The sequence below is a fragment of the Trachinotus anak genome, unplaced genomic scaffold (genome assembly GCF_046630095.1).
Source record: "Trachinotus anak isolate AG129_WGS33_773 ecotype Australia unplaced genomic scaffold, CSIRO_AGI_Tana_v1 ptg000016l, whole genome shotgun sequence".
Classification (NCBI taxonomy): domain Eukaryota; kingdom Metazoa; phylum Chordata; class Actinopteri; order Carangiformes; family Carangidae; genus Trachinotus; species Trachinotus anak.
Window position 1 is genome coordinate 24,550,416 of NW_027273867.1, and position 22,442 is coordinate 24,572,857.

Sequence of the window (22,442 nt, forward strand, 5' to 3'; positions counted from 1 at the left end):
GAGGAAAAGGTCATGGTCTTCAGTGAGTAATAAACAAGACCAATAATATGAAGAATAGTGTCAGGTTGAGGAGAGGTCATGTTTGATGCTACGGGTTTTTCGGCCCGTCCTCTGCTGGTTTACAGTTGTCAGGGAAATTTTACAGTTGACTCCACAGTATGTCTTTTTCCCGGCGGTCGTAAATGTCAGTCAACAGTGTTTGTACTCAAATATTTGTTACTTTTAGTTTTGAATCTTTTATAAAAAATGTCCATCAAAGGTGGAAATCTGTGCAAGAGAGGAAAGACTTTATTTTAAGATCTTTTATTGAAATATTTCGTAAAAATGTCTTTCACCAGTTGGAACAGTTGACATTGGAACGTGTGCTGCATCTGGGCCGCACAGACGGATTATTGGTGTTCCCCTGAGAAGAGGTTTGAGTATCACTAATTGTCTCCATACTTCTCAAGAAACCTAAACCAAGCTGTCATTTTAATTTTTTATCTCCTGCGGCAGTGGTGCTGAAATGCTTTATAAATATTTACTTGACAGCTCATTTAAGGAGGAATTGTAACAAGATGTGATGTAAACATATCAGCTCACCAGGATCCTGAAACAAAAGCTCTAATTAAGTCAAATTCTCAGAACTATTGTATTTCATGGAATTTGTAAGGCAGCATTTTTCATGTGTAAATGCTTTTGCCCTTGGACACAGCTGTCACACAATGTTTACACAACAGTGGTAAAAAAAAAATTAAAAAATTGAAATTAATTGTAAGAATATATGAGGTTAAAGCACAGGTTTATTGATATTCTCCATTTTCCTTATTGTCAACAACATCTCTTGAAAAGAGCAAAAGACAGCTAAAGACTGCTCTCTGTGAGTGAATCCATAATAATAACTATTACTATAACGATAACTAATGTACTGCTTATGACTGTGAAGTCCTTATTTTCACCAACCAGGAGATCACAGGGAAATGGAAAACTCAAAGCAGTTCTTACACACACCCACTCAGATATGTTGCTGTCTCCAGTGAGACTCTTATGTAAGATCAACATCAGAATTTAACTGCTCCTTTAACAACATCACAAAGTATTATTTTTCATCTGCCAACAATGATTTATAGTATTGGCTCACATAACAATTATTAATTTATAAAGCACCATTTGGATCGGATCAGATCAGTACTGTCCACACCCATCTGGCAGTTTCTTAGCTACACCTTTTTGTTGGGGATTTTTGTTGTACTGAAACTTGCTTTCTAGGAGACAGGGTTGTTTTGAGAGATGTAGTGTGTGTGTGGTGCTGATAAACTCTGTTTCTGTTATTGCATAAATGGGGTGGACAAAATAATAGAAACACCCAAAATACAATTGAGCATCATCTCAAACTATCCATCCAAAATATTTTTTGGGGTATTTGTGCCTTTATGAGATAGAACAGTAGAGAGTGACGGAAAAGGGGCAGAGAGAGGGGCGATAACATCCAAACAAGAGTCAGGCTGGTCAGGAGTCAAACCAGCAACTTGCCTGCGAAGAGCATTTGCACTCATGTGGTGTACGCCCTAACCACTCAGCTACTGACTCACCCCGTAACTGATCTTTTGATGTATTAGACTGCATTAGCTTTAGCTTGGTGTACCTGATAAACAACAATTGGTTGTATAATTTTCCCCTTTAAAAAGTTGCAATTTAATGTCAATTATGTATCTTAGATGCTCAGTGCTATAGATAGTATATTTCATTAATGATACAATAAGTAAACATGCAGTTAAAAGCTTTTGCTTCTCTACTGACTTCATCACAATAATTATAGTTAACGCAAAAATAACGACATTTTAAGTTTTAAGCTGTAATATAGAGTGTAGCCAATAAAGTCTGTAAGTAATTGTGAATACGGATTTAAATTAAATGTTCATTATTTTATTTGAAGTTTTGATATCCACAAGAAGATGTATTTGTGGTTTTAAGAACCAAAAAGGGGGTCTGAGTCTCTCTTCTGATTGGCTGAGTGTTTTCTGAGTGATCCAATAAAAATATAGCAGATTTCACTCACAGAAACCAAATCCTGCAAGCTTGGATGGTGGGTCCAGGTGGGCGGGACTTAGTGCATGGCTGAGGGTGGTGACTGCTTTGTTGTGACATCACAAAGTTCCAGAAGTCCTGACGGCTGGTTTCAAGGTTCAGTTTCTGAATACAGGCTGTGTGCATTTCTCTGTGGACTGAGGCTTTGATACTTTCACAGTATTAATATAGAACCTAGACCTGCTTTATAATCACAAACACATGGACATCTACCTTTAGACTGGATGGAGCTTTAAAAGGCTTGATTGAAGCATCATCCTCCACAGTAAGTATCCTCTGTCAGCATATCCTGATGCAAAATCTGAACTCCGCACTACTTTTTTTTTTTGTGTGTGTGTGTGTGTGTGTGTTTTCTGCTGTTCAGGAATGGAAATAATGAAATGTTGCTTGTCCACCCACAGACAGCACTTATCCTGTTTTTCCAGGCGTAGGATAAGAGAGTTTGTCTTGAAAGAACAAAGCGGGGTCGTGAGATCAGTCAAGTGATGTAATGCAATAGACACGCACAAATCTTCCACTATGTCAACAGTTACGTCAAAGCCTTCCAGGGCTTCTACAAGACAAAGCTGAGTCAAAGAGTGCTTAAACAAAGGGTGAGATCTGCATTTACAGCTGACATCTGTACAGTTGGCAAGTATAACGAGGCAAAAAATATGTGTCATGCTCTGTCTAAAAACACCTTAGCTCAGAGTTTTAGCATGCTAACGTTTAAACCACCACTATCCAGATGCTGCTGTGATATTTCAATAAAGATATAATCTATTGCCAACCTGGTGACAAGATGAAAAGTCAGGGAATCAAAGTGGTGGACTGACAGTTCCTGGCCACCCAGTTTGTCTAGCTAATAACCACGCATCTTGTTGTGACCTAAAGCTGAAGTCTGTAATATTCTGTGCAGAAACAATTGTTTTATTTATCAATCAAAACCAAAGAGGTTCCAGCTTTTCCAAAATGACGCATCCAGGTTCCAGACAGTGACAGTTTTTGTCTTTTAACAGACAGCTAACAGTATTTTAGCGTAATTTTACTGTAATTCTAAATATTCCTAGAATTGTACTGTGTTGTATTTCAGTTAATTTGCTACGTGACAGGAAAGTTCCATGACCTTTTTTGTTTGTTTGGTCTTGGTTTTGTTTTTGTTGGATTTTGTAATACCATTTCACCTTTGATTTCATGATAACAAAATGTGTCGTCAAAGATCCTCAAACAAAAGCTGTTTTTGCAAATGTTCTCACAAATGCAATTCAACACCTCCTCACTGTATACATATGAGACTGTCACATCATATCTGCATGCCATCACAAACGGAACACCTTCGACCTGATGCAGTTGTTTTTACAGGTGGTTACACACACAATACACACATCCAAACACATAATGAGGATTCACCTATGCCTATGGTGTGGGGAAACACAAATGACAGTGTGGTTTCGTGTTGTCTGGACTGTTTAGTTCAGCTTGAATTTACAGTTTCAGGCGAAGCTGTGGTGGTTTTTATCAATCTGTGTCCTGCAGGATGTATCTGTGCTGCATTTTATCCCCTGAATAAAGATATTTCTCATCAACAGGGTCAAGGATGCTAACTCAAGTTTAAAAATAAACCATTGTTCCCTCATAAATAAGCAGATTTATGCAGCGAGGTGCTCCGGAATTTAATCAGATCGTTCCATATGAGTCCCCGTGGTTTAAGTGTGATGTTTTGATTATGAATTTCTCGAGTTATCATGTTCACAAAGATTTTTTGACTCACTCAAGTGATTACATTTATCACATAAAAGAGTTCCCCTTTAACTGCCTTAGTTGGCACTTGACCACATTTATTGCCAACTGTCAGTCAGTGGAATTGACAGTTAACTTTCTACTTTTCACATTTTTTTCTAATGTACAAGGCCTCACACATTTTAATCCTAGCTGCCATATTATTATACACACTGTATTAAGGTTATGAACCCCCACAGACTCTGTGTTGACATTTTGTCACTTGACGGGGAGTAAAACGATTGTATTCCAGAAAGAGAGAAACACGTAACATGTAATTGCATGTTGTTTCATTCCTTCAGATCTAAGAGGGATGATTATTTCAGGGTGTCACTCACAGCCTTGCTCACACCACACAATGGAAAACTCATACATTCAAGTGTGTTATTTTAAACAGAAGCTGCAGACAAGTGCCAAGTCTGTTTATATTTCACGACAGGAGTCCGTTTTAGATCACTCTTTGATTTGACATCCTCTTTGCTTTGTGTTTTTGTTGCTCTGGTTTGTTACCAGAGGCCTGTACTATGGAGCAGGATTTGAGATTCGCGAAGTAACTTCAGGTTTAACCCTGGGTTTCTAGCCCTAAGATGGTAGTTCACTTCTTACCGGAGTAAATCATCATGGTTACTGATGCTAAACTTTTTAACCTGCTCAGAACTGCTGAACAGCCCAACTACTGACCAGTCAAATCACTGGAAAACCTGAGTCATCATTCCCACAGGATCCTGACGGGAACAAAAAAAGAGTTTTTATATCAGTGGAATCGTTTTGCTCTTCAAGTCTTTACATGTGTTCACATGGATAAACAAATCAAAAAAGACATTATAGTTTGGCCTATTATAGCTTCACTGGAACGGAACAAATATTCTTTATTGACGATGATGATGCTTTTACGCTCTTGTTCCATCAGTGCAGCTCAGAATAACATCAGGGGACTCGTGACGAGAACTAAAGCCTCTGATGTCTTTTATTAGAACTGTTCAATGTTTTCTGTGATTTTAAATGAACATTTCAGTCAGACGGACTTAATCAGACATCAGCTACTTCTCTCCTCTTTTATCTGCATCACGTTTATAATAGTCTGTTCATCATCAGACAAAAGAGAAAAATATTAACTAAGAAACTTATTAATAATTCATGCACTAATTTAGAGTATATCTTAGCCTTTAATAATTGGAAATTATGTTCCAATGTTTTATTTTTTTCCAGTCATGTGATCATATTGTTTACATTTCACCTTGTTCAATATCACTTTTAGATGTTCCTGTAACTGAACTCACCTGCGGGTATCATTTAATACTTTATTCATGATTCTGACAATGTCGCTTATAATTGCAAACTGAGCCTGCTGATAACCAGCTTTGTAGTACAGGTCATCCAGGAAGGTCAATGTTGGGTTCAGTTATGCCAGATCATGAAAAGATATACTGGGCATGTTGAACCTGCTTCGTAGCACAGACCTCAGCAGACCTGCTAGTGTATCTGGAGTGTATCTACCTTCAAAATATAGGAGCAATGAATATGAAATCATTTTACATCTCGTCATGTAATTGCAAAAGTTCTGCGGTGTGTAAAATTAGAATAAAAAGACCACCTCTGTCTTTAAAGGGTCAGTTCGCCTACAACACATGTACATATTCATATTGTAAATATTTATATTTCTATAATAACCTTCACATCTTTATTGTAAATATTTTATTTTGTCTTAATTTTATTGTGAAACTCTTCTGTCTGTATCTAAGTGATACGGACCTGCAGTACTTGCTTGTTCTCACCTTGTTTACTGTTATGCACCGAAACACCAAAACAAATTCCATGTATGTGAAAAGCTACTCAGCATAAAACAGATTCTGATTCAAAAAGCTTCTCTCTGAGAACCAAACTGTTCACTTTTCTACACTTTCTAACTTTATCACATCATGTTTTCATCATGAATAGTTTATTCCTGGCAGACTGAAGTATTGTTTTATGCTGGTGGGAGACCTCATTCTTGCATTACCAGGTCCTCTTCTTCCATTAATACAATTAGGCCTCTTGACAGTGAAGTCATAGAGCCTTTTTAAAAGCAGAGTTTGTTAACAGTGAATCCCTGCACAGCACATTAAAACCGATTTCACATTGTGCAGTGAGAGCTGTCGGGAAGGAAATCAGTTGTTTAATCCACCCATCCCTCAAATGGATCTGACAGCTTCCCAGAACCTCCATCCTGCCAGTTTCCTGGCAGCAGCTGATGGAGCACGTCAACTTTCCAGACATAACCGAAACCAACAGACAGCCTCCAGTTCAGAAGAACAGGACATGAAATCACCAGTATTTCCCAGTGGTGTATGTTGTTTTAAACACTTTCTCATCATTATTATTATTAAAGCTCATTTATTGATGAATATGACTTTTGATCCTAAAGAAGAAAAAGACGTCAACTAATTGCTCTTCAGTGACATCTCTCTCACTTCCTCAGGACAGTTCTTTAACTGTTTCCTTCCTTATACTATGTGTTATTATGAAGGGACCAGCTTCTACAGAAGTGTCATACAGCTTTGGAAACTCCCTTCTACATCCACACCTTTCCAGTGTAGGTTTAGGGGGTGCCATGTCCAACTGTTTCCGAAACCTACAATCTGACTCATGATAGGTCAGATCGGCTGTGCAGGGATGAAAAGGAGTCAGCTGTTTTTTTTGTTCTTGCTCTTTTTTCATTCTTGACTCAACTGTTATTTTTCATGTACACAACTGAGTGTCCACTGACTGAGACTGTGTGCCTTTATCTCCATATTAAAACGTTTTAGTGTCGCTCCTCTCTCCCATATGGCTGTTTGAAACAACTGTAGCAGCAGAGCTAGCTGGATCCTCCATGTCCACGCCTCCATGACAGCTCAAAGATGATTTGATTAGAATATGGTGGTCAAAGGTTAAAGGTCAATGTGACCTCACATAACACATTATTTCAGAACCTTGCATTATAATAGGGAGAAACTGCATAGTTCCCACAAACAGAAAGCACTTGGCGACAGTGGGGAGGAAAAACTTCCTTCAAACACAAAGAAACCTCCAACATAACTGGACACAATGAGCTCCAGACAATGGACACGTCTGTCACAGACAGAACGTAAGTGTTTATATCGAGCAAGGAAGTGAGATCTGATCACAAGTCGTCACTTGAGACACATTTTAATGGCAGGTGTTAACAGGGTCACTGATCCACTACGTGAGAATAATGAATAAGGTGAAATAGGAAGAAATAAGCTGATTAATAATAAAATTAATCAGTGCTTAGGTATATTTTTCGAAGCCAAAATAAAAAATCTGTGGTTCCAGCTGCTAACAATGTAGAGATTTGCTGCTTGTCAAGCCAACACACTAACAGAGTGTTCAAGTCCAGTCAAAGGTAGCAAATGAGTGGAAGTGAAACTGAAGTACAGCGGAGTGAAAGGGGGCTCAGCTCTCCTAAAAGAAGTCAGAGCTCCACTAGAAAGAAAGACTCACACTTTATATCATAGGATTTCTAATCTTAAAGTAGTAGATAGTGTGTTTGTGTGGTGTGTTCACATCCCCCTTCAACATGCATCATTCATTTGAATGAAGTTTTGTCAGTCATCTGTCTGCTGCAGCTTTTGTAATAACAGTACGTGTTGATCTGATAAAGACACATCATTGATTCTCAGTGCTCCGGCAGTGTCATGTTACCTGGCAGGAATCAATACCTCCCACACCCCCTGCTACTATCAGCCATTATTCATGAGGGCTTGACATTAAGGGCCCCCCTTTAGTGTCATTGCACCAACACCCAAACAGAGTAGGTATCAAGAAACAGACTCAGAGTTCTCACTACCTGGTCTGGTTTTTCTTGCCTATTATTATAACAATGAAAAGTGTCTGTCTCCCTCCCCCACATGATGATACTGTCCATGGTTCAGTTACCTTCAGTAGAACAGATTTAAGGACTGAAAACACTGAAATGAACAAGAATGAGTTCATAAAATAAAACAAACTAATGTAGCTGAACTCAGCTATAACTGGTTCACGAGGCATGACGCACAAGTCTACAAGTTTATGTAGAGGTGGCAGGGTACCCCTAAAGTAAATGTATATCAGTGCTGTGCTCGGCCGCAATGAATGTATGATGAAATCAGTGTCTTTATCCCACAGGTTCAGTATTCTCTGAAACTCAACAAGAAAACTGGTTTCAACTTAAAGTTTTCAGCCGACCATCTTCCAAACCACTTCAAGTATTGTAATTAATGTACACATTAATGCATCCATAATAATGAACCACTAATATAATAAGCTATATAATCATGTTACACTCACAGGAGCATTGTTTCTGCTATGTGAGTACTTTTACTTTTCATACTCAAAGCGAATTGAATAACATTTATTTTACTTAAGTTATATTGTCTGCAGGTACTGTGCTGCTGCTGCATTAATTAATATTGACCTCTTTAGTATGTAACCCTGCCTTTGGAGCTCAAAAATGAATTTAAAACAGATATGACACCTTTTCTGTCTTCATACCAACTATATGACCGTAAACGTCAGTGAAACTAGTTGAACCTACAGTGACCTCTAGTGACACTGAGATTTGTAAAAGTCACAGTGGATACAATTTAAACAGCAAAATACACTTTATTTTTGTTGTATTCAAAAATAAAACTCATGTTATATTGTTCCACTTTTATTTCGGAAGTTCGGCACTTAGTGATGTGATTACTGAAACCAAAAAATTATAAACCTGAAGGCTGAAACCTCTTATTATTATTTACCAGAAGAAGATGAATGTACCCAATATATCATGCAGAGTTCCTCTGAATCACTTGTGTGGGGAAGAAGTTATATAGAAATGTCAACATACCTCCAGTTTAGCTGCAGTTTAGGAAGTATGTGCTTCTTACTAAACTGTAGTTATGCAAGCCAGATGCTAAATGACACAGGAAAAACCCCCCGAGCATATTAGGGTATGAAACTGACTCTTACCCTTTCTATATGGGCGAGAGAACATGTGACTGAGAGTCCAGTTTGCAGTCCCCTGTTCACGTAATACATGCCTAGTTGCAGCAGTTATGTTTTGGCAACAGAGAGGAGATTCCCCTCAGCTCCTTTTTTTCCTGACAATGGAGACGGGGAAGCTAGCATAAATAATGAGAGCAGTCAGCTGCATTCAGGCAGATAAAAGTTCAAAAGTTAACAAAGATACCACAGCTTTCTGTTTTTTATTTAGGAGGAAAACTTCTCAGTTTGAAATTCAAGAAATGTTGCTGTAAGTTGAAGATTCCACTTCTGTCTAGTTTGACATTTTGGTAATTTATTCACTTTTGTACAGAGTGTGAAATGGAGCGTGGAGTCAGGAGGCGATTAGCTTAGCATAAAGACTGGAAGCAGGGGGAAACTGCTAGCTTGGCTAGGTCTAGTGTGAAGAGCTAACAGGACATAATTCCACATAAAACCAGAGATTGCTGTTTTGGGGTGTTGGTTGTGTACATATGTAATAAAGAAGGTAGACCGAGTTAATTAGTGCGCTTTAGGAGATGGTGGTAGCTGTATTTTTAACTCTGGCTTGAACCTAGCTAACTCATGTTAAGATAGGGTTAGGGTTAGAGTTAAAATCATGCACCCTTCTAAAGCTAATTCTAAACCTATACAGAAAACAAAATACAGAAACAATTTGTGATTTTACAAGGAATTAAAATGACCTGTTACTCACAAGTTTTCTTTGTACTTTCTCCTGCATTCAGTTTACATGCAAAAACTAAAATACAACAACAGGCTGTGGTTTTCCTGGGGGTTACCAGCTGGAACCAGTTTTTGATTTTCAGGTTAGCTGCTCCCCCAGCTTTCAGTTTTCATGCTAAGCTAGGCTACTCGCTTTCCACCCCAGCTCCACTGTTTAGCACACAGATGTGAGTGGCACATTTACCCAAATATTAAACTAGTTCTTTAGGACAAGAGTAAAATAGAAGGTTAACGACTCAGAGAACAACACAGTTACATAAAACTTTTGTTTCCAGCATTTCACAGCAAATCCTGACGACGCAGTGAAATACAAACACAGAAATGCTGTAATCTTGAGTTTCTTTTTTTTAACCTCGATGTCTAGACATATTTTCACCTGCAAATTATCAAAACCATGCACTCCAAAGACCAAAATAAGTAAGAAACTGTAATGTAATATCAGAGGACCAATGTACAGTTTGTAATTAGCACTGGCATTCAGTCCACATATCACAAATTAAAGACCTTTCCAGACAGATTTAGTTTTGTGGGACATCTGTAATTTTCCACATTTAAAGTCAGAGAATCTCAGAGACCACCTGCTTCTTCCTACACCTCACAATTACTGAGGGCAGCTTTCACTTCTTGTCTAGACTAGAGCACGATGTCTGCAGCACACAAATCACGGTTGTACACCAGTCAAGACGCATCGCTCCAGCGAACCATTTCACAGTGTCTGCTCATTCTCATTTAATCCATCAGATGCCTGTTATTTCCATTTACTAGCTCTCCTGTTACTCTAGATTCTGCCACTCCTATCTGCCCTGGAGTTATCCCACTGTTCATGATTCCCACAGACATTCGTTCCACAGCATTTCTTTTCCATGCCTTTGTTAAATCCCCTTTTCGTCTGTTTGTCTGCGTTCCTACCTGCTGCCTGTGGACCTCGCCCCTCACCATTTACCCCTTGCTTGCTTTTGCCCTCCAAGCTTTCAGTAAATGTGAGCCACTTCAAACTTCTAACTGTGTCTCTAAGACCTACTTTGAGCTTTAACACACAATTTCCTTGAAATTCTATGTAATTATTTGCTGCTTAAATATAAGCATGAAACCATTTCCTCATTTTGGAAATGGAAAACATGAGACAGTCATCATTACATTTCCTTCAAAACGAATGTGCTGATGCAAATTAGTTAAATATAAACAGAATTTCTAGGAGACAGGGGTTGCTCACCGGGAGGTCAGAGGTCAGTCACAGAGGCTTTTGGGTTTTATTAGTGGATAACTCACTGTTCTTTCCTTAAAACCAGTATTCAATGGATTGTCTGCTGCTCCTCTTTTATTCAGAAGTTGTGGCAGCTGCAGGGGTTAGGGGTTGGTAGGGGGGCTTTACTAAGGTATTCTGTGACCTCACAGAGCTCCCACATTGTTGGCCAAATGTCAGAGAAGAGTCAATTTAGTTAGTGGTTTTGTGGCCCCTGGTTTGCATCAACTGATGCTCTATTATTCTGTGTGCCTGGACATCTGTGCAGACTAAACTGAGATACAACAAAAACAGTCAGTAATACGATCATCAAGTATTCTTCCTGGAAATTTCCATTTCAACTAACTGCCTACCCCAACCCTTCCCCAAGACCTGGTTTAAACCAATTCTAACCTTAAAAACAAGTCCTAACTTTCAAACAGCCCTTTAAAGTGTTGAGGACCTTACAATGAAGAAAATGTCCTCACTTCTCGTTTAAATACAAACCCACACACATAAACACCATTTAGTTGACATTGCAGGACAGGTTAAGGTTATGGTCAGGACCTGGGGAATGAATTATGTCTTTACTAGTATAAAACAACAAAGGTGAACTGTACACCATAGACAACACTTTACAGTTTTTCACTTTATAGTGTAAGGCTCACCATGTTCCACCACAGCCATTGTTGGGCATACAAAACATCCAACTATGACTGTTCCCCAACACTCAACATTATTTTCTTTCAACCATGACTACAACGGTTTCCTAACCTTTACTAACCTAGCTGGTAAAGGCTAAATCTAGTTTTAATAGCCTACACCTAATCAAACTTAAAAAAGAATGGCACTCAGTACAGTGTATTTCTCCACCAAGGTCAAACAATTCTACATATTTCTGTCAGATCCAGATTCTTTTCTGGACCTGCACCAAATTGTACAAAGTCACAGATCTCAACACCATAAATTTTTTACTCCAAGATCCAAACATTATTTCCTATCACACAATGTTAAGGAGAATGATCAAATTGTCCTAGAGTTGCCCCTTTTTACCCTATCTGCACCAAAATTTAATGGCCGTTTCCCTGGCTCATTACCCTTCCCTCCAGGTTTAGTGCAAATTGGTTCAGTACTTTTTGCATAATCCAAACAAACAAACAGACAAACATTACCTCATTGGCAGAGGTAATAAAGTTTGGCAGATCAAAAAACAGTAATATGAACTATTTTGTCAACAGTCATGCTTTTCTAGTAGGCACTGCCAAAAGATTTCATCCTGCAAATAATGGCCCCACCCGAAAATGCTCATGTGGGTAAATTCAGAAGGCAATGACAAAATCTTTAGCAGTTTACATTGAAATCTCGTAATTTAGTTCCCTAATCATGGCCTTTTCAGAGGATTACAACATAGAATTCTGTCAAGTGGTGAAAATGCAAACACTGCAGTCTCTACTTGTAGCATAATCCATCTCATAAGAAATAATTGTCAATTTTTAGCTCATCGGTTCAGTTAGTTCAATCTTCACCAGAATTCGGTTTGAGAAAATGGTTGCATTGGCCTCAGTCACTGCAACTTTGATGTATGCAAGTACGGTAGCTGTGCAAGAAGGAAAGAAGAGAGATGACCCATGTAGAAGAGTCTTGCATTTCTACAAATATTAAGTTTATTGCAGGACACTAAGCACAAGCCAAGCTAGGTCTTAAATCTCCAGAGTGATTCCAACAGCAGCACGCAGACTGCATTTATATTTAAAGTGGAAACATGTTTGCAGCAGAATGAAGACAACTTTCATCATCTCTATACTTGGCCCAGCAGAGTCTGCAGCTCAGGCTCTTTATCCCCATCAGACAAACATTTGTTTCAAAGGATGAAAGCAGTATCTGTACAGAGCAAGGAAACACGGCAGTAATTAGGGATTATAATATATATAATAATGTGACTGTTACTGCGTCAGTTCAGTCTGTATGGTGCTGACCAGTCCAGAAATATGGCCAGCTCCTTGATATGACTCAGAGGATGTTAAATGTATCAGAAAACATCTGATACATCCTCCAAAATCAATTAAGGTCAAAGTCCTCTCAAATGAAGCACTGGTTTCAGAATCTGCCTTCAGCGCTCTGGAGAAGTAAACAGAACAGCCCAGTCACTAGACTCATTTGTCTGTATCTGCAGATTTGTTATGAAACATCCACAGGTTTCTGACCTTAGTGGAACTGGATTCTCTTCCCCTTTTATTTTAATCACACTGTTGTTGCCTACAGATCGTCCTGTCACGAGGACCAGAACCTCATGACTCAACCTGACAACAATGTGGTAAACATAAATGTTCAGCGTCTGCAGCCCACTCTTTGGGTAGCATCACCCATGCCACATGCACATGTCTATAGTGCAGTGGGAGCAACATGGTGAATGAAGATAGAAGGTCAAACATGGCCATTGTTGCACAGTTTGCACGTTCATCCCCTGCAGAGTACAGTCTCCAAAAGCCTGATACAACTTAACTGAATATTAATTTAATATTACATTTCTGCTGCAACAAATACTCAATATAGCACCAAATGTGACTGCTGGTGACAGGCAACAGCCTATTCACATATTATTATAAATGAGTTTTCATCTGTAAAACTTAAACAGTAAACATCTCAATCCATACATACAAGTCTGTGAAGAACTTTCTCTTAACATTTGTTGAATAAAGGTCAGTGATGTGTTTAAAGTAAGAAGCAAGGGAGGAAATCCTTGTGAAACGTTCCTTGTGAAACAAATAGTCATTGTTGAAGAGACAACATAATCTTTCCCTAAACCTAATAAAAACATCAGTGTTTCATAAGCTTAACCACACGTTTATTAACTGCCACCGTAGGGGCACTATTTCGGGAAACAGTCCTATCCGTCAGGTTAGAGGGTTAGGACAAACAACTGATATGGTCATTCAGGTCGGAGGACTTACATTGCAAGCAAAGATATAAATGACTAAAGCAGACAAGCATGAGTGTGGTGGCTGTTTAAGTTTAAATAACTCATCCTATCGTGACATTTCCACTCTGAAAGCTTTCCTGTTTGCTAAATGTACTAGTTCTGCCTTAGGTACAGTTTAATCTGTACTCTCTACATAGTTGCACTGTCTATATACACATGAAGAGTATGTTTATCACCGTAGTGCAGCCGTGCCACTTGCAGAGCCCCTTGGAGGCCCCTGAGAAAAGACTAAAGGTTTAACTTTCTGTAAACAGCAGACGTTCAGAGTAGAGCTACGTGTTTTCATCAGAGCTGAATTAAATGTCTGTAAACAATCAGTGATAAAGATAAATTATAAACCCATTTCTTAATTGTTCTCTGAAACTACGTTCATGCAAATTTCCATTCGTCAGTTTGTTGGGTCACATGCCTGTTCATAATCACATTCTGGTTGCAATTATCTCCAGCCTAACAGGAGATAAACATGCTTAAGTATGAGCTCTAAAATGAAAGACAAAGAAATTAGTGAGGGACGAACAGGGGTAAGAGAGACCACGAGAACAAAAATCAACACATGCTGTGTATTTCAAACGACATGGACTCTCAGCACACTCAGCGGCCTCTCACAGATTTTATATACTGCTGAAATGTGGTGGTAATGCACTGGTCATCTTATATACTTACGGCCTACCGTAATTAAAGATCATGTTGTTTCATATTCTGATAAAGGTCTAGTCGAGTCGAGTCCAGCGCTACCTTTTTATTTTTTGTATGTCCTATGGTACCTGTCTAACCTGTGTGTCTTAGACAATATTAACTATTACCTAACATCACTATGACCTAATTTTATTCCCTTGTTCATGGTGTAATTATAACTTTATATTGTCGGCTTGTTTATTTGTCTGTACATGTGCCATAATCAACAACACAAAAAAGAACAAAATAATAATAAATAAAAGAAGGGAAGCCACTCAGGTCAACCCACAAAGGGCTGTAGGACCTGGTGCCTTCCCTCTAACCTCAACCAAAAGAACCCAACTGTAATTGGGAGAATGTGACACACTGACGCATTTAATGCCATCTAGTGTGCCCTTTAAGTATTGCAGGGAATTTGAGGGAAAGTAACTTTTTTCATTGCTGCCATTTATCTGTGTAAATCAGTAACATGTACATAGTGTATATCTTCTATCTTATATACTTACTTCTATAGTTTATTGTTTTGGTGAAGGTGTCATATTTTGTAAACTCTGCATGTTTATCAGGTCTGCATTTGTTAAAGTTTATATTTAAGGTATCCACATAGAGCGCAGGCATTTGAAAGTTTATAGAAATCGACTTCAGTTTAAGTCCTTATTGTTACAGCTATTTTAAATCAAGAAATTTATTTTATTTTATTTTATTTGAACAAGCTTACATATTCTCTGACTTCATTGTTTTACTTTCAGCTTTCATCCTTCTTTCATCTAAACAAACCAGTTGGCAAACAACAAGTTTCACTGCCTATAAAGATATAAGATGTATTGAGAACATTAGACTTGCAGCAAATCATTAAACATTAATTGAGCAGTTTTTTCCTGTAGTGTCTTGTCTGTGCAGTCTCAGTTACTGAGGATGAACTTTTCCTTGTTAACCTGTCAGAATTCAACTCTCTCTTCATTATTGAGGTTTCAGTCTGTGGGTCATGGTAGGTGAGAGTTTAATACAACTCTAAGCAAACACAGATTTTCAAAGTTTCTGAGACATGTAGGAAAGCTACAGCTAATGACTCACTGCAATTACAGTCATCATCTGTGATCAACAGTCATGTTTCTGCTATTTTAAATGACTTAAGTAGCATGTAACTTGTCAGCATCAGTCATAAACACTAACATAATAGAAAAAGTTCCACAAATTATTAAAAGAGTCTCTACTGTCCTTGAAATGTCAATATACAGATGGGAAGCCTTAACGTCATCTTGGTTTCACTTATTTTAGTCATGTGTTTGTTTCTTTTGTCTCTTCAGTAAAATTACATGGCCCCAATTAGGTCTCTCTCAACATGTCAATGGCCTTGTGTCCCCCACAGAGAAAATGAAATGTGAAAGAAATGAAATATTTAAGCACCAGAAATTTCCTCACTGAAAAATGCAAACAAACTGCAGCCTGAAAAATGACTAGTGAGTGAAAATTTTCCGCTGGCCGGCATAACAATGATTCAAACTATGACCTCCATCCATTTTTATGAAGGTTTTCTTACTGTTCCTATGTCACTAAGAATATCCCACTGAGAAATCCAGGATGTCAGCCAGGTCAGAGTTTAATAGTGGCTGACATCACTGGTGGAGAGAGCGCTCATAGTAAAAGTAAAAGTGCCAATAGCACACTATAGAAATACTCCACTACTGCTCACCTTACAGCCCTGCAGTAAGTAAAAGTATGTAAGTATTTGTAGAAAAAAATTTACTTAAAGAATCAAATGTAAAACTACTCAATTCAGTGAAATATTTTATATTATAGAATTAGATTATTATTATATAATTGTGTAAACAACATTTTACTCTTGTAGTCGTTGTGGTGGAGCTCTATTGTAGCTGCTCAGAGGACGTCTTATAATCTCTTGTATTGTAAATGGAACAGAGACTGAAGCTCTTGTCAAGACTTGTAAGTGAACAGCTGTTAATGCTAATGTTAGCAGTGTAGCAACAGCAAAACATAAAAATAGTTCCTTCAATGTACAAGCTGGTCCAACTCAACATTCTTTAACCTACCATATCTTAACAGCAGACTAAAGATAACTATGGTACAAACCGGAAAGGGAATAATGAATAACTTTGAATCTGTGAACTGAAAGAAACGACTCAAAACAGCAGAGTTCAGAGATTCACAGTTGCTAACTACAATTGGACCGTTTCCTCACTTTCCAATATCAAGTCACTGTAGCATCCAAGCTGCCCTGAAGAAGAGGCTGCTCAGAGGGCGTATTATTGGCTGAACCACTTGGAAAGGCTGGTAAGTAAACAGCTGTTGATGCTAATGCTGGCTATGCAGCAACAGCAAAACTTTAATGTGCAGATTATTTTCTTGTTCAATCTGTGAACTGTTTGGTTTGTTAAAATGGAGAGAAATGCTGTTGCAATTTCAGTGATGTCTTCAAAACTGTTAAACCTCAAAATTATTCAGTTTACTGAAATTTAAGACATGGAAAAGCAGGAAAGTCTCATATTTGAGAATCTGAGACAAAGAAAAGTTTAGATTTTTACATGATAAATTACTTAAACAATGAATCAGTTCATCAAATCAGTTGCAGGTTAACTTTCTAACTGAATTATGGACTATTTGATGTAAGCTCACATTTCATATACTGTTGGCTAGTTAAATCTTTTACAATGCATCATATTCTAAAAGTTTACTTTTAAAATATGATGCATTAACTCATATATAACTTGTAAAGTAACTAGTAGCTGTAGCTTTCAGATAAATAATAATGGTATTATTTAGAAACAGTGAAAGACCCTTAAATCTGTACTTAAGTTAATGTCATTAGTTACTCCTCCTCCTCCTCCTCTGATTTTTTTATTTTTTCACTGACAGTCCTGAACTGAATTCATGCATCTACAGTGACAGGTGGGACAGCGCTGCCCCCTGCTGGGACATGGTTTAAACTCACATTGCAGGCCTCACTGTTGTCTGGTCTGTTAGGAAGCAGGAAGGAGAAGACCCGGAGTGCTCCGTCACACTCCTCCAAGGTCTGGTTCAGCTCCTGACAGCTCGACACAACAGTGTAGAAGTGGGTTGGGATGGGTGGAGAGTCAGGTGAAAACCTGGAGGGAGGAGCGATCACAATCACAAAAATAACCAGGTGCTATAAAAGTTAGTTATTTTTTGTTTGGTTGGTTTTGAAGGTTTTTACTGCCACGACTGTCAGTCAGTGGCGGACGATTAAAACATACCCATTCTTAAAAACAATAGTGCCACTAGTGATAAAATATTCCACCACAGGGTATCTTTGACATCTAGTGGTTGACCTTTGACCCTTACTCTTTTATCTTCTCTGTAGTGTCACGGAGGCCGTCGTAGTTGTAGTCGAAGATGGGTCCAGCGAGCACATTGATGCCGTTGTTTTCCTCTGCATAGTGTCTCAGCAGCGTCCCCTGCAGGTAACTCCACAGTCCTGCACACAGAAAAACAAGCAGTGAGACACTGCTCAACAAAGCAAATACTGAGCTTCTGATAAATATCAGTATGTCAGCGTCATCAGCCCCTGATATGATGGAAATCTCATCTGGATCAGGAAACCAAGGTGCAGGGTGCACATGCACTTACAGACCAAAACAAAACAAAAAAACACCCCGCCCCAACAAAAAAAAAAAAAAAAAAAAAGGTGAAGCATCATGTTCAGACCATAAAAAGCAGTTTCAAATGTTTTTCCACCTTGAAAAGGAAACAACCTGAATGGAAAAGAAGAATCTGTGTATGGACACAGATCCAGATTCATTTCTGTGTATCATGTAATGGCTCGGTCTGGAAACACACACTTCATCACACTGTTGACAACAATGATGAATATTGTGCATCTGCATGAGATGTGTGCGTGTTTTGTCCTCTCTCTCTCTCTGCAGAAACAATGGGTATCAGGCGGTCCTTGCTCAGACCTGACATCACCACTTTTATGTCCTTTGTCTCATGTGATACAACTGGACGCTGCAGAAAATACCACTTTTGTTCAGGCGGCACTTCAACTCGTTTGAGGTTGTAGCTTGTTGTTGTGTTACAGTCACACTCCTCCATGTTGTTAAGACCCACAAATCCTCAAATTGTCTTAAAGCTGAATAGCAACTCATTAACTCACAGTTGACTGACATAATTTATCTATAAAAGCAAAAAAAGGGGGAAAACACAAATTCTAGATGGTCACCTAATTGGTCATTTGTGCAGGGCTTTGGGAGTTTATTGCATTTTTCCCCACCCACTTGGAATCTCAGCAACTAACAAGATGAAAAACAAACTGGAAAACATTAAAGATTGTATAGCTGTCTGTCAATGTATATAAGGGCTTTTCCAGTTGAAATGAAAACGTAATACATGGCATTTACACATCATCCACAAACTGGTACAATTGAAGGACCTGAGATCAATGTCCTGTTCAGACCTGGTATTAACATGCGTCTTCAGTGATCCAATCACACGTGGACAGCTCTAAGTTCATCTCCCCTTGTGATCAGATCTCACTTCCCTGCTTCATATGCAAATAAACAGGTACGTGGTGTTGTTTTTAGCCTGTGTGTGTGTGTGTGTGTGTATGTGTATGTGTGTGTGTGTGTGAGAGAGTGGTATGGGGGGGGGGCTTGAGTGAATCAATGCGCTGCCACAGCTCTACAGGAAAATAAGGGTTTAGCCATTAGAAATAGTAGAATATTTTCGGTTCATTATGAAACTGACAGGACTAAAGACTGTGGTAGAGGCAACACAGAGTAGGCGTTCCTTCTGAGAGATCGTATCTCAGACGCGTTCCCCTCTGAACTTAGAGCTGTCCGCTTGTGATCGGATCACTTGGTACGGACGTTAATACCAGGTCTGAACAGAGCCAAAGTTTCAGTTGAGTTCACTTTGTTGTGTTTTGAGTTCAGGTGATGTGACTCACTTTTGAAGGCAGGGAACATGGGAACCGTGTTGGTGATAAGTGACGCGTCATATCTGGACTCGGGAGACGATGCCAGCTCTGTCAACAAAGTAAAACAACAAATCCTCTTGTTATCCATGTTGGCACAAGACTGCGTGAAACACTGTCATGGAAACATCACAGAGAAATGGAACCAAAGCAGTTTTCCCTTTGAGCAGCACCTTCATTGTATCAACAAACCAATAATAGGATCTGCTATCACCATGGAAAATTACGGATAATAATTCACATCTGGTTCTAACCTGTACAAGTCTTATTAGTTTCTTTTTTATTGTGAAGAACGCACCCTGCTTCAAAATGTCAATGGAAATTACATCTTACATCACTACCTGTTATTTTCATTATAATCACAGCACAGAGACAATTACTGTCAAGTTTGTAATTGTTATAAACTCAAATAACCTCTACTAAAATAACTTAGTTTGAACCAATGAAACTGAAGTAAAATGTAAATAAATACAAAATTTCTTATTTGATGAATACTGTTTATAAAAGTGCAACAAATGTCACTTGTAAGATAGGAAATAAAAATAAATGGTTATCTAAGATTTGTTCGAACAACTTTGAAGTGTAATAATTACTGAGAGACAATGTAATAATAACATTTGCCAAACTTAAAGCTGGAGTGTGGGACTTTTCCTGTTACATTCAAGCTGTGGCCAGATGAGTTTGCACCATGCTGATTAACCCTCTCAGTGCCAGGTGAATCAGTCTGTATTCTGCAGTATAGCGGAGTTTTAAATCTGCTGTCTGTGGAGACTGGCATGTCTTTTATGTTAGCCAGAGAGTTTTCGAGCTGTCTGTCAGGTGCTTGTGGTGAGCCTCTAAATGTGTTTACAGTGTACCACTATTGCCACAGAAACAGAACAGCTACAGCAGCAGGAGTATTTTGGAGCCTGTGGTGGGAAAATTCAGTCAGCGTCCAAGAAAAGTTTCTGGTGCTCCAGGCAAGCGGCAACTCGCCATGACAACTCGTAATTTGTAATTTAGGAGTTGCCATTGTGTTTTTTTGAAACCAGAAGAAACCATATTTGGAGGAGAAGGTGGAGCTGAGGAGGAGTGAGGGGTGGATCTGACCTGCTCTGTCCTGATTGTCAGGCAGGTCAATCACACCGTAGCCCCACCCTTTTGCATCCCCTGCTTTATGAACTATTTTCCTCTAAATGGAGCATAATTTAAAAAATGAACATCATGTTGTATTGAAGAAGACTTGAAACTAGAGACTGAGACATAAACTCATCAGGAAAACATTTACTGAGCTAATAAATCAAATGAGAAGCAGACATTTTTCCATAGACTTCAATACAATCAGACTTCTTTTTGCAACCAGTGGAGTCGCCCCCTGATGGTCAGTAGATAGAATGCAGGTCTATGTCCATTTTTATATACAAACTATGGCTCCAGATTAAAAAAGAAACTCAGCATTCAGAGAAATGATTCCATGGTGTTTGTTAGGGATGCACCGAAAATTCGGCCACCGAAAGACCTAAATCACCGAAACAACATGGCCGAAACTTGTGATCACGCGGCAGACAGCGCGTCCAGCACACGGGAAACGGGATCGCGAGCAAACAGCGCAGCCAGCAGCACGCGGGAAACGGGATAAGAGCCAGCATGTCTGCGGTGTGGACTTATTTCACTATCTCAGAGAAAGACCCACGAATAACGATTTGCAAAACATGCAATGCTGAAATTTCAAGAGGTGGTGCATCTGCAAAGAGTTTCTCCACGTCGGGTTTAATTTATCATCTGAAAATATAATTGACATAATAATTTTCTTTTGGTGTTTCGGTTTTCGGCCTTGGTTTCCTCATTTTTCGTTTTCAGTTTCGGCCAAGAATTTTCATTTCGGTGCATCCCTAGTGTTTGTTAATTACTCTCATGGCCAGCAGGGGGAAACAAAAGGTCCACACTGCAGGTTTAAAAGGAGCTCTTAGTGCTGCTTCAGTTGGGAGTAACAGCTGTTTGACTTATTTTATCATTATCATTTCTCATATTTGTAATAAAGAGATTTTATAAAAAGATGAGAATTAGCTGTTAGAGAAAGTGTCTGGTGGAATATTTGACCTGTGCAACGTCAGTATGAACCCTCCTCCACAGAGAGAAGTCCTCTGAGTGGTCGCCCTGTAGGTTTACCTGGGGGGAAGAGGGAGCCGTACGTGAGGTGGCTGCTCTGGGTGTAGGTGGTGCAGCTCTGACTGTGATCAGCTGACACTCTGGAGTCGACACGGATACACTGAACACCAGGGGAAACCTCCGGTACGGGAGTGATCTCCTCCTAACACGAGAGAGAGACGTGAGCACAATCACACGCAAATCAATGTAAAATTCATTCTGCAAAAAAGACAGATGCGATGAAAGAGAGGAAATTAAAAGAGAAAAAGGAAAAATGAGTTTTGGGTAGCTTGTTCACATGCATGTATGCCCATCTGTGTGTGTGTGTAGGTGTTCATGTATGGTGTGGGTGTGTGTGTGCGTGTCTCATGTGTGAGCAGCTGCATCTTGTAAACCTGCCGCTCGTGCTTTCCTGTAAACATCAGACAAACATGCGTTTTCACTGGGTCACACACACAGTTTGTGTGTTTACTGCTGTTGCTGGACTCCTTCAGTGTGTTTATGTTTACATGCCTCTCGGGCTCCATCATGTTCTGCTTTGACATTCACAAACTTTCACTCACAACAGACAACAACGTGTGTTGCATGATGTGGCCTGCGAGGACTTTTACGACCTGACGCCCAGAGGCACAGAGCACAAACACAAACTGTGTGAGGAAACATGTCATCATGGTGCAGGCATGTTAGATTTCTGGACCCACAGAGCAACATGTGAGGTTTCAAATCACATTACATATGTTCAACTGCAGCTGAGCATTTTTACAATGACCTTTGTATTTCTCTGTTTTTCTGTGCATTATGAAAACCAGTTTGGAGAGACTTGAAACTTGCTGCAGAGAGATAATCCATCATCAAATGACACACTAATGTAAGGCTTGTAACGTGTATTGAAGTTTGACATATAGTGGTTGTGTTTGGGATCAGGTTGGGGTCAG

The 22,442-nt window shown here is 39.1% G+C and overlaps 1 protein-coding gene across 3 annotated transcripts in view; it reads right to left on the reverse strand.

Moving 5' to 3' along the window:
• enpp2l (ectonucleotide pyrophosphatase/phosphodiesterase 2-like) overlaps positions 1-22,442 on the reverse strand; it is a 45,428-nt gene that overhangs the window by 8,451 nt on the left and 14,535 nt on the right. For all 3 annotated transcript variants that reach the window (XR_011693914.1, XR_011693913.1, XM_071500490.1), the window contains exons 21-24: positions 21,529-21,670; positions 19,354-19,431; positions 17,751-17,883; positions 17,380-17,533 (exon numbers count right to left, since the gene is read on the reverse strand). Coding sequence is in view for 1 of the 3 variants with exons in the window: in XM_071500490.1 (XP_071356591.1) it covers positions 17,380-17,533; positions 17,751-17,883; positions 19,354-19,431; positions 21,529-21,670 (507 nt within the window). In the remaining 2 variants the exon portion in view is untranslated. The remainder of the gene's footprint in view (positions 1-17,379; positions 17,534-17,750; positions 17,884-19,353; positions 19,432-21,528; positions 21,671-22,442) is intronic.